This window comes from Dipodomys ordii, unplaced genomic scaffold, assembly GCF_000151885.1.
Source record: "Dipodomys ordii isolate 6190 unplaced genomic scaffold, Dord_2.0 Scaffold1, whole genome shotgun sequence".
Taxonomy (NCBI): Eukaryota; Metazoa; Chordata; class Mammalia; order Rodentia; family Heteromyidae; genus Dipodomys; species Dipodomys ordii.
The window spans coordinates 53,190,717-53,205,603 of record NW_012267217.1 but is presented as its reverse complement, the minus strand read 5'-3'; the positions used below and the strand labels follow the sequence as shown (position 1 = coordinate 53,205,603).

The 14,887-nt window shown below is 55.1% G+C and overlaps 1 protein-coding gene across 1 annotated transcript in view; it reads right to left on the bottom strand.

Annotated features, from left to right (window-relative positions):
• Nucleotides 1-1,747: 1,747 nt before the first annotated feature.
• The window catches only part of Speg (SPEG complex locus), a 58,519-nt gene continuing 45,379 nt past the window's right edge, over nucleotides 1,748-14,887 (bottom strand). Inside the window, exons 28-41 of the mRNA XM_013011748.1 lie at nucleotides 14,648-14,690; nucleotides 13,252-13,320; nucleotides 11,101-13,057; nucleotides 10,706-10,837; nucleotides 6,979-7,095; nucleotides 6,642-6,809; nucleotides 6,426-6,548; nucleotides 6,100-6,267; nucleotides 5,413-5,992; nucleotides 4,717-4,956; nucleotides 4,410-4,633; nucleotides 3,283-3,358; nucleotides 2,978-3,127; nucleotides 1,748-2,762 (exon numbers count right to left, since the gene is read on the bottom strand). Of these exons, the coding sequence (XP_012867202.1) occupies nucleotides 2,570-2,762; nucleotides 2,978-3,127; nucleotides 3,283-3,358; nucleotides 4,410-4,633; nucleotides 4,717-4,956; nucleotides 5,413-5,992; nucleotides 6,100-6,267; nucleotides 6,426-6,548; nucleotides 6,642-6,809; nucleotides 6,979-7,095; nucleotides 10,706-10,837; nucleotides 11,101-13,057; nucleotides 13,252-13,320; nucleotides 14,648-14,690 (4,240 nt within the window). The 3' untranslated portion in view covers nucleotides 1,748-2,569. The remainder of the gene's footprint in view (nucleotides 2,763-2,977; nucleotides 3,128-3,282; nucleotides 3,359-4,409; nucleotides 4,634-4,716; nucleotides 4,957-5,412; nucleotides 5,993-6,099; nucleotides 6,268-6,425; nucleotides 6,549-6,641; nucleotides 6,810-6,978; nucleotides 7,096-10,705; nucleotides 10,838-11,100; nucleotides 13,058-13,251; nucleotides 13,321-14,647; nucleotides 14,691-14,887) is intronic.

Below are 14,887 nucleotides of genomic sequence, written 5' to 3'. Positions count from 1 at the left end.
ATGGTCCATATAGCCAACCATGACAGGACCAAGGCTGACAAAACCAATGCCAATCACCTTACTCTTTCTCAATACCCACCCTTACAATCCAGGAGTTTATGGCTGATGGTTCTGCACTATGCCCCCTGGTGGTAAATTGATGTAAATCTAAAGGAGATTGGACACACACACATACACACAACTCTCTCTCTCTCTCTCTCTCTCTCTCTCTCTCACACACACACATATAAATGCCCCTTGATGATATTTTCACTCCTGTTCACTCTATTCTGTATGACAGGAGAGGGTCTTGCTGGTTTGCTTTGTCCCTGAAGATTAGCACTACTACTAACCTAGGTTTGCCTAAGCCATTTTGGAAGATAAGCTGCCTCATAGGGGCATAAAATCACCTGGGTGAAGGGATTCTGTTAACCCCTCAGGGATTGACTGGAGTCCAGTCTAGCCAGGCCAGGGCACAAGGCAGAGCATGGATACTATTTACTGTAACTACTTACGCGGGTATGGAGCGCTGTCACCTTTTGATTAGAACAATCTTGACACTGCTCTGCTGACATAAATTACCTTTGCTCCTCCGGGTTTAGAATAAGCAGTTCATATGCCATTTCCAATGGAGATGGGAAGGGAGCTCCAGATCAAAGGGGGGACAAGAGAGGAATTTTACCATTTATCAAGATATGAGTCCAGGCACCTCATTTTTATACAACAACATTTGCAGTGTGTAGGGGATTGGAGATTCTCACAGGCGAACTGTATATCTTCATTGCTAAAATGACAGGTGGGGAAGGTGTCTCTCTCACCGCTTCCAGCTGGCTTCACATCCTACTATTTTATGATGATGGGGTTTGCCTCTTCCCTGGAGTACTGGGAAGCTGGAGAGGCTGGGCTGTATTGGGCAAAGGGCGGTTGGAGCTGGAGCCAAGGGGCTCTCAAACTCAATTGACAACACACCAGTGCCAACACTCTCTGCTCATGGCCGGAGGCGTTGTTCTTTGTACTTTGCCAAGAGCAGAGTTATCAAGGGAGGGAACCATCCCCCTGGACACAGGAAACCAAGGTTCTTTTTTGCCCTTCACCTCAGCTTAGTTCCAGTACCCAGTGACTATTTAGTGGCTTTGCATGGGAGTGCCCCTGGCACCCAGAAGATCCAGTGAGATGCGTCCAACAGCACTGTGAAAATGCTGGACACAGATGTCCTAAGCCCTCACAGATGCTCTGTGTGCTTTGTTCGAAACTCCAACTCCAAGAGCCTAGGCCTTTGACTTGTCCTGGTTTCTTCTGTAGGTCTTCACTTCCTTCTCTCAAGGTGAAACCTTTCTGTCCCTATGTACAGGATCAGAGTGAAGGAAGCTGAGACTAGACGGAAGCATAGGCTGGCCCATTCCAGAGCCCAGCAGCCCTCAGTTGCTATGAAGGAGCAGGTGAGCAGGGGTGGAGGTTACCAGAGTCTAGTTTGGTTAGAGGGTGATGGTGGGGATCCAGTAGGACTGCCAACATTCCAAGAACTGCAGGGCGAGAAACAGACCACATTTTCCCTTTCTTCTAGAAATAAGGGATGAAGGATCTGAGGCTCAGGGAAAGGAGAGGGGTTAGCAGATACACCTTCCAACATGCCTTCCTTGCCCAGGAAAGGCCAAATGCCCCATCCCAGGATTCGCACTCCCTACCACCCAGCCCTTCCAAAGAGAGCCACACCGGTCCTGCTGCTTGCTTGTCTGTTTTTATTTTCTTTATGACAGACACACAGAGAGCTGCACGGAACAGCTGGATGGCTGGGGGAGGGGAGAGGGTATTGGTGGTGGTGGTGGTCAGGACAACATGGGCAATTGGGTTTAGATGGAAGGGGAAAACTTCATAAAAGTCAATAAATAAATAAATAAGAATAGGATGAAGGGTAAAGGCCAATGGAGAAGTGGTGGGTACATCTTTGGGCTAACAGAGAGTGCCCAGAGCTGTACCCCACTGAGACAGGAGGAAAAATCCAGCCACTGGCCTATGGCTCTCTTATGCTCTCTGTTCTCCTGCTGGGATGCAGCTGCTGGCCCATCCCTCGTCTCCTGAACCTGCTGCCCCCCTTTTCCTACCTGCTGCCCTCTCTCGTGTCCTGGCTCTCGTTCCCTGGCACTGTCTCCATGTCTTGTCACCGCCTCGCCAACGCTCGCTGCCAGCTCGCTGGCCTGCTTCCTTCACTTTCCCGGGCTCTCCCTGAGATGTACCATGCCCCCACCTCCAGAACCTTCCTTCAGTCTCCCCCTTCCTGTCTCTCTGTATCTTTTCCTCATCATTTCCCTATTCCCTTCTCACTCCTTTTCCTGTTCCCACCCCTGCCCAGCCTGGCTGATGGGTCCTGTGGTCTGGCTCTGGCGGGGCGGGGAGGGGGACAGCAGGTAGAAGTCCTGGGGCCTCATCCCCTCAGGTCCATGAGGTATAGCCTGGCCAGATGTTGCTGCTGGTGATAGCTGAAGCCCCAGGCCCACCGACTCAGCGTGGGTCCTGGAATGGCCCCTGGCAGCGGTGGCGGCATCAGTGGGAACCGGAGTTGGAGCCCGCAGCTCGGCTGTGGTCCATGCCACTAGGGGCTGCCAGGATAGGAGCGGAGCAGCACCTTGTGGCGGGTGGCAGTCTCAGCCCTGCGACGCCTCTGCTCACCCAGGAACTCTTTGAGCCGGTTGGTGGTAAAGGTGAGCGTCTGCCGACGCAGCTTCATCAGGTAGGCGTCCTGTAGCCAGGGGTGGGCCAGGCAGTCCTGCAGGGAGGGCCGGCTCCTGCCAGAGGAAACCAGGCAAGGTGAGCCAGGACAGAAGTTTCCCCTAGGGAACAGGCTCCAGACCCATATCCCAGACCTGAGCCACTACCATGTGCAGTGGCAGCTAGAGTGGCTATGCAGTAGAAGCAGCAGCCATATATTATTAGAGTAGGGGCAATGGGGGAAAGGTAGCCAGTGCAACCTGCAGACGGCGGCAGGTAGGGACCTACTCACCAGGGATGCACGGAGAGGACCTTTCGCAAGAAGAGGGTGGCACTCTGGGAAGTGTTGGGGTACAGCTGGAAGGCATCAAAGCGGCCCCCCACAATCCGAGCCTCTGTTTCCTGGGGTTCTGGCTCATAGAATGGGGAGTGCCCACTGAGCCTGTTGTGGAAGACAGTTTAATTGACACAGTTGACACAGTCCCAGCTTCCCACTCACTAGCTCTCTATCTTAATAGACTGAGGGTCAGTTCGTGAACAGGGCCACCCTGTGGTCCTGTGGCTGGGGAGGCAGCTGAAGCCTGGCCAGACACTCACATGATATAGGTAAGCACGCCTGCTCCCCAGATGTCTGTAGCAGAGCCGATGGGTTCGCCCTTCACCATCTCAGGAGCTGACAGGAAACAGGCCAAGCTGACCCAGCTTCCCTGTGGCAGGGAAACAGGGAGAGGCAGGGAGGCCCCTGGGGCCTTGCAGAGCAGAATAATGCCAGGCCATCACACCATGGGCCCAAGCAGAGCAGCAGGCCTCAGAGGCCAGCCAGCAGGACAGAGGTGGGATGTGGTCTGCCTTGAACAATTAGCAGGGTGCTAAGTGCTGAATGATGCGGAGGTTCCCAGAACTCAGGAGAACTGACAAACGGCGTCACTAGCTCCCTTGGATCAGTCTAAGGTAGGACTTTAATTCACAAAGATGGTGGCTGACACTAAGATTAAGAGCCTATGAAACCAGCCCGGCTGGCTCTAATCCCAGGCTTGCCCCTTCTAGCTATGGGACCCTTGGCGATTTACTAAACCTGTCTGGCTCACCATTGTCTCAGCTATAAAGAGTTGCTTGTAAGACTAACTCCAAGAAATAGAGATAATAAACATCAAACACTTAGCAGGTAGCCAAATGACAGCTCGTTTTCCTTATTTATATACCATAATCATTGATTTTCCTCTATCCAGCTTTGGCAAATCCTGTCTCTACCATTTATAACTGTCAGATTGGGCAGTACTTCACTTTCTCATGCCTCTGTTTCCTCATCTGTAACAAGTGGGTAATTCTTTTGTTATTTTTTTTTTATTTTATTTTTTGTCGGTTGTGGGCCTGCACTCTGGGCCTAGGCTCTTCAGCTCAAAGCTAGCGCTCTACCACTTGAGCCACAGCGCCACCTCTGGCTTTTTCTGCTAATATGGTGCTGAAGATTTGAACCCAGGGCCTCATGCATGCAAGGCAAGCACTCTACCACTGAGCCACCTTCCCAGCCCTCAAGTGGGTAATTTAATGCCAAACTCCAGGGCTATTGTAAAGACTCACTGAAAATGTGGACTAAGTCCATCGTTAGTACACAATAAGCATACAGCGAAGAGTACACACATGTGAAGTGAGCCCCAGAGGCTACTCCCTCCACCCCACCAATGCCCCAATCCCTCACTCCAGTTGCCTACTGGTCCTCTCACCCATGAACTCCAGTGTGCCTGTACGGTGGCCAAGGGGCCGCAGGGCCTGGGGATTGTATGGCTGGGCACTACCAAAGTCCACGATCTTGAGGGCATTGTCAGAGGCCAGCAGCAAGTTGTCTGGCTTGATGTCTAGGTGTAGCACATGGTGGCCGTGGAGGTAGTCCAGGCCTTGTAGCAGCTGTACCACGTAAGTGGCCACGTCATCTTCTGAATACCGGAATCTGGGAGCAACAGGGGCTAAGTAAGTGACAGCCCAGCCTGTCGCCCCAACTCCATCTTTCTGATCCCCGCAACGTCTGCCTACCTGTCACTCAGCCCACAGAGCAGTTCCCGGTTGCCACAGCTCTCGGCGATGAGCACTAGGTACCGAGGGGTGATGTAGGCTTCGTGCAGGGACATGAGCCGCTCATGGTGCAATGCTCGCAGCACTTCGTATTCTTGCAGGACTTGCCGCTTGCCCTCCGCGGCATATGGCACAATCTTGGCCATGAACGTTCGGCCTGTGGCATTCTCTCGACATGCTCGCACAACACCAAAACGACCCCTGTGTGTGCGAGAGAGGCATCACAGATTTGGAGGGGGTGTGTGATACTTCTATATGAGGGCTGAGGGGGTAGGGAGGCCTGGACCCTGGGGACAAGAATGTAGTGGCTCTAGAGGTCAGCCCCAGGAATGAAGGATCCTGTTGCAGCTGTCTACCTTTGGCAAACTTCCACAGCCTCAGTTTGCCCACCTGTGAAATAGGTGATGATAATGATGATTATCAAGTGGTGTCTTCCTTTCAGAGTATGAAGATGAGGCAATAGCACTTGGCTACTAGGCTCAGTATAGCACCTAGCGCAGCTGACTCACCCACTGTTGAACTCAGTAGTTCTAAGGACCCACGTCTCACCAGCTTCCCACAAGCCCCGCCAGGACAGCTTGTTCTACTCTCCGAATCCTTGGGGTCCTCGCATCCCACCCGCTTCCCCGTCCTCCTTCCCTTCCTGGGTCTGCTTGCCTGGCCTTTTCCTCCAGGAAGGTGTAGGGTTTCTGAGGGAGGCCCTGCCGGAGAGCAGTCCCCTCCGCCGTGGGGGAACTGGCCACTTCCTTGGCTGGGCTGAGGCTCCGCACAGTGGCCTTGATGGGCTCTGGAGGGGGTTCAGGGGCAGGGGGCTCAGGGGCTGGGGGTGCCGACACAAAAGACGTCACCATATACAGGGCAGTAGAGGAAGATGCTGGTTTCACCCCTTGAGGGGTGGAGGCTGGGGATGGGGCTCCAGTGTCAGAGACAAAAGACTCGGGCTCACTTGGGGTAACCTGGATACTAGGTGGGGTGGGCTCTGCTTGCTGGGCAGCCTGCAGGCCCCTGTGCTTTCGTGGGGGAGTTTGGGGTGGTGGACCCACAGCCTTGAGAGAGGACAAGGCCTGGCTGGGGGCAGTGCGGGGAGATGAGGGGCTGAGCTTGGCTGCCTGGGAGCCTGGGGGAGCAGGAGCTGAGGCGGGGGCCAGTGAGGTAGGAGAGTCGGGTGGCGGGGCCCTGGCTGGCCCTGAGGTAACAGGGGCATCTTGATGAGCAGCAGATGGCCGAGTGGAAGAATCTAAGAGGTGGGAAAAAAAATCATCATCGTGTGTCCTGTGGGCAAGGCCATGGTGCTCTAAGAAGGAGGTAGCCCCATTTCCCCTCATGCGCCCCCCATCTGCTGACCTTGAGTGCCCTTGACGAGAACCTTCTCAGAAGGGTTGCTGAAAGGTCCCTGCCCTGCACGATTGACACAGGCCACACGGAACCTCACAGTCAGCCCGACCGGTAGATTTGTCACATTGTAGTAACAGTCAGGGATGCCTGCGCTCACTGGGTGCCAGACAGACTCCCCTGCGGGCAGCACAAGGGGGAGGGCTGAGCCCAAAGAAGGGATGGCCTGACCTTCCCATGCCAGCTGCAAAGGGCCTGCAGAAGCAACTCTATCCAGAGAAACTTGCCTTTCCAGCCCTGCACCCCCCCACACACACACCCGGCTTCCTCGACCTTACCATCCACTCGCCGCTCCAGCGTGTATGTGCAGGGCGCCCGGCCATCCCCCGGTTTCCACAGCACCAGTGCCGTGTCTTGGTAGGTCTGGGGCACCTCTGGAGGAGCTAGTTTTCCTGGGGTGCCTGGAAGGAGGAGGAGAGGCCCAGTGATGTCCCAGCTAACAGCACCTATCAGGCATCTCCATCACTCCACCCTTAGCCCTGCCCCGGGCTTACGGGCCACAGCCACGGTACAGGAGCTGGTGATGCTGCCTAGGACGTTGGTGGCGGAGCACTCATAGAGTCCAGCATGCCGTTTGCCTGCCCGGGGGATACTCAGCAGCTGCCGACCATCTTTGCAGGAGACGATGACCACCGAAGGCTCTGCCCGAAGGGACTGCTTGTCTGGGAACAGGGAGGGTAAGAAGGCCTGCTGGGTAGGGCAGCACCCATCCAGGCCCCCTCTTACAACAGCCTCCCACGAGCCATGCTCACCCCAAAGCTTTGCCTCACCTTTCTATTTTCCGCCCCCCCCCTCCCCTGCCTTTCTCGGTGAGAGATAGAAACTGCTTACCTTTCATCCAGGAAATACGAGGTGCAGGGCAGGCCGCCGGCAGGCAGAGCAGGGTGGCTGCCTCCCCCTCGAGCAGCACCTGGTCCTTGAGTTTGATGTGGAAGACTGGGGGGAAGTCTGGAGAGGGAGCAAAGGCAGTCATCTGTGTGTGGGACCCTGGCGTCTGTCTTACTGCTGAGGAAGTGGCAGGTGTGTGTGAATCCTGGCATGGCAGGAAAGCCAGGGGAAGGTTCTCTCTTCCCAGCCAAACGTGGGGAGTGGAATCTCATGCCATGTTCAAATACTTTATTTTTTGAGCCAGCATCAATTCCCTCAGGCCCTCAGCATATGCTAGAACTATCTTTTCCTGGCACTGATTATTAAAGATGTTGAATAAGTACCTCATGTTTGTAAATCACTTAGCACAGGGACAGGCACTAGTTAAGTGCTCTACGAGTATGTGTTAAAAAAAAATAAAAGCAAATTGTGAAAATCATTAATAGTTAAAGTCTTGCCATACCTACTCTCTCTGGGGTATTGCAGGATGGAAAGGAAGGGAAAGGATACAGATTTTGTAACCAGAATGAACAGTCTCAAAAGGTCTAAAGCCAATACCACGCTGTTCGGCCCCAGAAGGTGCCAGCATCCCTGTCCTGTTTCCTGTCTGGAGTGTGGGTGAGGCTCTTGTGTACTAATTCAGGTCAACCAAGTTGAGCTTTTGAAAGGGCAGGAATCAGTCTCTACATGACCATGAGCAAATCATTTACCCTTTTACAAACTCCATTTCTTATCTATAAGCAGAAAATACCAAGGTCGGAGGGATGATTTGAGAACCAAAAGAGGCATATAAAATGCTAGTTTGAATCTAACATGAAATAAGTTCATGAGTATTAGGTCTTCAGGTGTGTGTGTGTGTGTGTGTGTGTGTGTGTGTGTGTGTGTGTGTGTTTGAATTCAGGGTCTCCTGCTTGGTAGGCAGTTAGTTACTCTACCACTTGAGCCATTCCACCAGCTCTTTTGTGGAGGTTATATTTGAGACAGTGTGTCACGTAATGCCTGGGCAAACTTGGACTTCATGATATTCCTATTTGTGCTTCCCCAAATCACTAGATGATAAGTGTACATCACACAGTGCCTAGTCATTGGTAGAGATAGATTCTCAAGAACTTTTACCAGCCCCTAGGCTGGCCTCAAACTGTGACCTGCAATCTGTTGCTTCCCTAGTACCTAGGATTACAGGTTTGAGTTACCACATCCAGCTTAAACAACTCTGTAGTTGCTATGATTCTGTCCTTATTATGCTTGACACAAAAGCCAGGAGCAGAATTCAGGAAAAGAGATGGTTTCAACAAAGCAAGGAAACTGCTTCACCACTGGCTAGTGACCTTGTCCATGGCAAAGCTGGGACAATAAGCTTTGCTCCAGCACTGCTGGCCAGTAGCACCTTAGTGCCTGGAGGATTTGAGTTTGTGGCCCCTGGAATGATTCTTTAGAAAAATCCCAATCTGGGCTGGGAAGGTGGCTCAGTGGTAAAGCGCTTGCCTTGCATGCAGGAGGCCCTAGGTTCGATTCCTCAGCACCACATAAGCAAAAAAGAAAAAAGCCAGAAGTGGCGCTGTGGCTCAAGTGGTGGAGCGCTAGCCTTGAGCTGAAGAGCTGAGGGACAGTGCCCAGGCCCAGAGTTCAGGCCCCACGACCGGACCCCCCCCAAAAAAAAGAAAAGAAAAATCCCAATCTGAAGCTAGACGCCCCTGGCTCACACCTGTAATCCTAGCTACTCAGGAGGCTGAGATCTGAGGATCCTGCTTCAAAGCCAGCTGGGGCAGGAAAGTCTGTGACTCTTATCTCCAATAAACGACCAGAAAACCGGAAGTAGCACTGTGGCTCAGGTGGTACAATGTTCGCTGAGCCTTGAGTTGAAGAGCTGAGGGACAGTGCCCAGACCCAGAGTTCAAGCCCCACCACCACTATCACCACAACAAAAATCCCAACCTGATTCTAGGCACAGGGAATGGAGACATTCTTTTACACTTGGGCAGAGATAGCTGAAGACCCCTGAGAGTCCAACTGCTGCCTCTAAGAATCAGGAGGAAAGGGTGGGGGCGTGGCGGGGAATGCACATGAGCTGGGCAGGAGAATCCCACCATACCCCAGGAAGGAGTTTCTCTGAAGTTCCAAAATACTGTGAAGCCAGTCTCACCAGCAGCTTCCACCAGACCAAATAAGAGAATGAGGGAGGGAGGGAGAGGAGGGAGAAAGGTCACCTGCGTCCAGCTCTGCCAGCCATATCCCAAATTCCCTAGGACTAGCCCTGGTTGGTAAAGTGGACACGGGGCAGGCTTCTTCTGAAGGGAAAGGATGAGGTCAGGGAACACTGCGTGGCAGGAAATCAGCTGCACAAGCAAAATGGAACTGGGAGGGAGGCCCCAGATGGGAAGGGATCAGCTGTTCCCAGGCTTCAATGCTAGATGCTCTCCTCCTTTCCCCCTCCTTTCCCACCCTCCCTCTACCAGCTGGCCTCCCTCCCCCTCATTCATTCATTACAGCCCTGGCCAAGGCTGGACACAGTCTTGCCTAGTGAAAGCAAGGCAAAAACTATTCTGAGCAATTTAAACAGGAACTGGACAGGGATGAAGCAATGGCTGATAAAGTGGTGTACACAGCCTTGCTTGGTGTTTGGCTCCTGTCCTTTCTGCTGGTCTGGAAGGGAAAACTAAGGCCTTTGCTTATAGTCCTTGAGTAATGCCCATTTTTCCAGCTGGTGTGACCCAAGTTGAGAATGCTTCCCTCCTCACAGCTCTAGGACACTTGCAACAAACAGACCAGGGCATACCTTAAGACTGCCCGCCCCCCCAGCATAGAGCCCCAAGGCTGCGTTTCCACGGCCTTGTGGAGGGGGGCAGGGGAACATGGAGAGGCAGCTATGAGTTCAGAGTTGTAGAGAAATGGAGAATTTAGGAATATGGTTCAGCCGGAGTCAAAATGTGTCTTTGGGTGCATACTCCAACAACTCACCTGAATTGGACTGTGGAGGCAGGGGAGCACAATTCTGAGTTTCTTAAAAACTATACCTAGAGCAGGATGCCAGTGGCTGACGCCTTTAACCCTAGCTACTCAGGAGGCTGAGGTCTGATGATCACAGCCAGCCCAAGCAGAGAAGTCCATGAAACTCTCATTTCCAATTAACCACCAAAAAGCCTGAAGTGGAGGCTCAAGTGGTAGAGCACCAGCCTTAAGCAAAAAAGCTACAGGATAGCACTCAGGTCCTGAGTTCTAGCTCCAGTACCAGCACAAACTAACCTAAACATAGGTTTAAAAAACAATAACAAACAAACCTAGAATATAAGACAGAAGTCAAGCCAAAGAAAAGCCTACGCCTACGTAGAATGGTCTGAGAGCCACATCTGGGCAGTGGCTGTAGAAGGCTACACAGTCCAACTCTGGCTGTTCCGCTTTCTAGCTGTGGAACTTGGACAAGCTGCTTAGCACCACATTGCTAAGCCTGTTTCCTCACCTGTAAAATAGGATGATGACGATAATTGTTCCTAAACAATGCTGCAGCACTGAATGAGACAATGCTTGTAACACGCTTAATGGGACACTTGGCTTTGCTAATTAATGGCAGCTGCTGTTATGATTACGGTAGTTGCTTTCCTGACTGGAGGCCTCTTCCACAGCTTATCCAGGCTCCTCCAGGGGGCCAACACCTCACCCAGCTAAGACTGCACACCTACCAGGCCTCTCTTACCTGACTCACTGGGCACATACTGTTGACCCAGGTCCTCTTGGACACTGGCAGAGAGGTTCGGCTGTGATAAACCCTTGTCCTTCCGTAGCCTGGAAAGGCCCCAGCGCAGGCGGCTTCGGCTTTCCCCAGGAGCTGTGCAAATCCAGGCCGGAGATCAATGGTCCAGCCAGTACCAGCGCACCCCAACCTCCTAGCAGCCCAGACAGGAACAGAGCACGGGCTCCCAACTGCTTACACCCCAAGCCTGTTCATCCTCTCTCCCCTCGAATTCCAACCTCAGGACATCCAGCACCTCTGCAGCCTCTGTACACTGACTGCCCCCCAGCCTTCTCCTCCTCTCAGAGCCTCTCTGCAACGTACCCCACCATCTTCCCCTACCCCAAATCCCTCCTCACCCGAAGAGCCCGACGTGCCACTGGCCTCGGAGCCCAGGGACTCCGCAGAAGGCGTGGTGGCGCCGGCCTGCGAGGCCAGCTGGTTGTGGGGGACGCCGAGGCGTCGCAGACTCTCGCCTTCCGACGTGGCCCTGCGCAGCTTTCCGAACAGCGGGGTGCTGCGCCCCGAGGCGCCCCCGGAGTCCTCGCTGCTGCTGCCCCGCTGCAGACGGCTGGACAGCCGCTCGAGCGTGGAGCTCAGCCTCCTGCGCACCGCCAGCACCGGGGAGCCCCGCGCCGAGCTGCCGCCCTCGGAGCTCTCCCCGTCCGCGCCGCGGGCCTCCCAGGCAGGGTGGCGCTGCGAGGGCGGCGTCCGCCGCAGCCTCTGGGACAGCGACAGCGACAGGCGGCGGACCAGGCCCGGCTCCCCGACAGCCCTGAGGTCCTGCACGGAGCGGGAGCGCTCGGGCCTCCGCACCAGCTCCAGCGGGGTCCCCGCCGGGCTGGGCCGGTAGATGCCGTCCTCCTCCTCGGCCCCGCGGAACGGGCCGCGCTCCTCGGAGCGCGAGCGGCTCAGCAGCCGCAGCCCCCGGGACAGGGGCGATTCGCGGCTGCGCTTGAACTTAGCCTCGAACACCGCCTCGGACTCCAGGTTCTCGATGCTGCTGCTGAGGCTGCTGCCCGGCCTGGGGGGCACCGTGGGGACCCGGGCCTTCTCGGCTACCATCGGAGGAGCCCTGGCCGAAGGCGAGCGCTTCTCGGGGCCCCCCGCGGGCGGGGAGGCCACCCTGGCGAACACGGCGGCGTGGGGCTGGGGCTCCGCTGGGAGCGCGGTGGGGACCTGCGGGGACTCGGCGGGGGACAGCTGGAGGGACTGCATGATCTGCGCGTAGGGGGTGAGGGGCAGCGCTGCGGGGGCCCGGGCGGGCTTGGCGGTTCGGACCGGTCTCGGGCTGGGCTGTGGGGCCTTCTCTGGAGCAGGCTGGGGTGCCGAGGGCGGGGGAGGCTCGCTGGGTGTGGTGGGGGCCGAAGGCTCCGCAGACTTGGGGGTACTGGGTTTGGGAGCACTAGGCCGCGCAGGACTGGGCGGCTGGGCCTCACTGAGGGCGGACAAGGAGGGCGACTCTTGTAGCCTGCGGGCCCCAAGTTTGGCTACCGGGATTTCAAGGGGCGCCCCGGCGCGGCGATGCCGACCCCGGGGCTCCGCCTCGCCCTGCGAGAAGCTACTGCTCTTCTGCAGGCCCCGCGACTCCGGGGGCGGCGGGTGGTGAGGCGCTGCCTCGCTGGAGGCCGCCCGTGCCATCCGGGGGTCCCGCGCACGCCCCCCCAGGCTCTCCAGCAAGGGACCCCGGAGGCCGCTGACCTTGCCATCCTCAGCGCCTCCCCGCAGCAGCCTCTGGCGCAGGGCCTGCAGCCTCTGGGCGTACTCGCCCTCGCCCAGGCCTCCCCGGGTCAGGCGGGTGGCGCCCGGGCTGGGGCTTCTGCGCTGGGGCAGCTCTACGGATGCCGCCTTGTGCAGGCCCCGGCCCGGCTCCCGCGGCCCGGCCCGGGGCAGGGCGCTCTCAGCCGAGCTGCCCCTGCGGAGCTCTCCCCGCCGGGGACTGGGCCCAGCTGGGGACTCCTGGCCTGGAGAGGGGAGGTTCTGAGAGCTGGGAGCCTCCTGGTCCAGAGAGGGAGCCCTTCCCTGCTCTTGCCAGTCCAGGGGGGTGGCGACCCCAGCCTCCGGGGACCCCAGGGTCTCATCCTCAGTGGGAATGTCAGTGAGGGACACGCGAGAGCCAGAGAACTCGGGCTGCAGGGGGCGGGGCACGGAGGGTAGCTCCTCCAGGTCTTCCTCTTCTGAGTCCGAGGAGGAGGAGAGCCCCCCACTCGGGGGAGATCTTCTGGGCATGGCCACCCACACCCGCTCCGGGGGCGCCCGCAGCAGCTCAGGGATGGGGCGCAGCACTAGGTGGCACTTGTAGCTGATCTGGGAGCGCTGGAAACAGGGTACTACAGTAAGATCAGAGGGGCCTAGAGCAGGAATGCCCCAGGAGAGAAAGGGCAAAAGCAGGCAAGGAGTCAGAGGGGAACCAGGTACTGACAAATGCAAAAGCAGGAATATATTAGAGGCACAGGGGAGGGTCACCATGGAAAAGGAGGCCGGGTGAGAAGAGACTGAGCCACACTTACCTGCCACCTCCTTCGGGAGAGGAAGAGCTTCAGGTGATCCGTGCTCACCTCTGCACCTTTTGCCTGTGTCTGCACACCCAGGAAAGAGGGCCTGAGAGACAGCTCTCTGTCAATCTAGACCCTCAGTACTTTGCAATCAAGACAGGATCTAAAGACAAAATCCAAAGCCACACACTGGTGGCTCACGCCTATAATCCTAGCTACTCAGGAGGCTGAGGTCTGAGGATTTCAGTTTGAAGCCAGCCATGAGACTATCATGTCCAATTAACCACTGTGAAAACCAGAAGTGTCACTATGGGCTCAAGGTAGTGGAACACTAGCTTGAACAAAACAGCACAGTGATGCCTAGGCCCCAAGTTCAAGTCCCATGAGAAAGGAAAAGGTAAATCTACTGGGAGGGGAGGGACAGAGGAGGGTAGAGTAAGGGGTGGTCTGAGCTCCTATAGGATCCTCTTGAGTCTTCAGGACAACCCCCCATGGCCAAGATACACAGCTGTGACAAATCCCTGAACCTAAAGGAAGGCAGAAAACAGGTAGCTCCAGGAGTGGCTTCTGAGCTTCACTAGGACCCAAGGACCTTTCTCCTGGTACTCTGGCAGTCCCACAGACCACCTCTTAGGCTGCTGGCTAGCCTCTCACCATCGGTTTCCACATAAAGGCCAGCAGCCCAAACATCTGGAACAGCAGTGGTTCAGCGAAAGACAGGCTGTCCACAGAACCCACCTAGCCTCTTAATGCCATTTCTGGTCTGAGGAAGGCTCTTATTTCAAGCACTGCTGGGAGAATGACCTCAGTCTTCAGCTGACCCAACACAGTACTCAATGGAGAGTTTATTCAGGGGCCCTTTCTACTCTCATTTGCTTGGTCCTCAACCCTATGTCTAGCATTGTGTTCTAAGGTCCCAATCTCTGAAAACAAATGAGAATTCTGCCCACATGAAACTCATAATGAGGGAGTGAGCCAGCCAGGCCACCCACCCACTTAATACAGTGTATGCACTCTGACCAATGTAGGACACAGCTGGGTCATGAGAAGGGAGATAGATCAGAGCTGGTCTCAAGTTCCAGGGAGAACCCTGAAGAGACGCCCTGCCCACTTCCCCAGGCTCTAGGTCCAGATCTATGTCTGGAATCCATGATACTCCAACTTGATCATTGATTTGAGCCCCAATTTCCCTATTAACAAAACAAGAGTAACACTATCTTCCTTCGTAGACCTATTGGGAGGTTAATATATGTATCATAGATACACACATATATATATACACACATATATACATATATATTATGTATCATTGTTACTGAACATAGTAGATGCTCAAGCAATTGTTAGTAACTGTTAGTAACGTTTTCTCTCCCTCCACCTCTGCATCACCACTTAGCAAGGCTAGACTCACTTTGAACCAAGGATGTTCTAGTGTCTCTTCTGCAGTAGGTCTCCTGTAAAGGAATAAGAATTAAGCACAGATTTGTCATTCATTTGTTCACTCATTCAATCAGTTAATGAATATTTGAGAAACTGGAGCATCTTGGGAGCTGGGGTGTTGCATGTCTAAAGGCAGTTGCTTGTAGGAATAGGTAAGGGCATGCAGGGTATGTGTGTGCATGTGCAGGGAGGGGGGGTGTCCTGTTGGCCT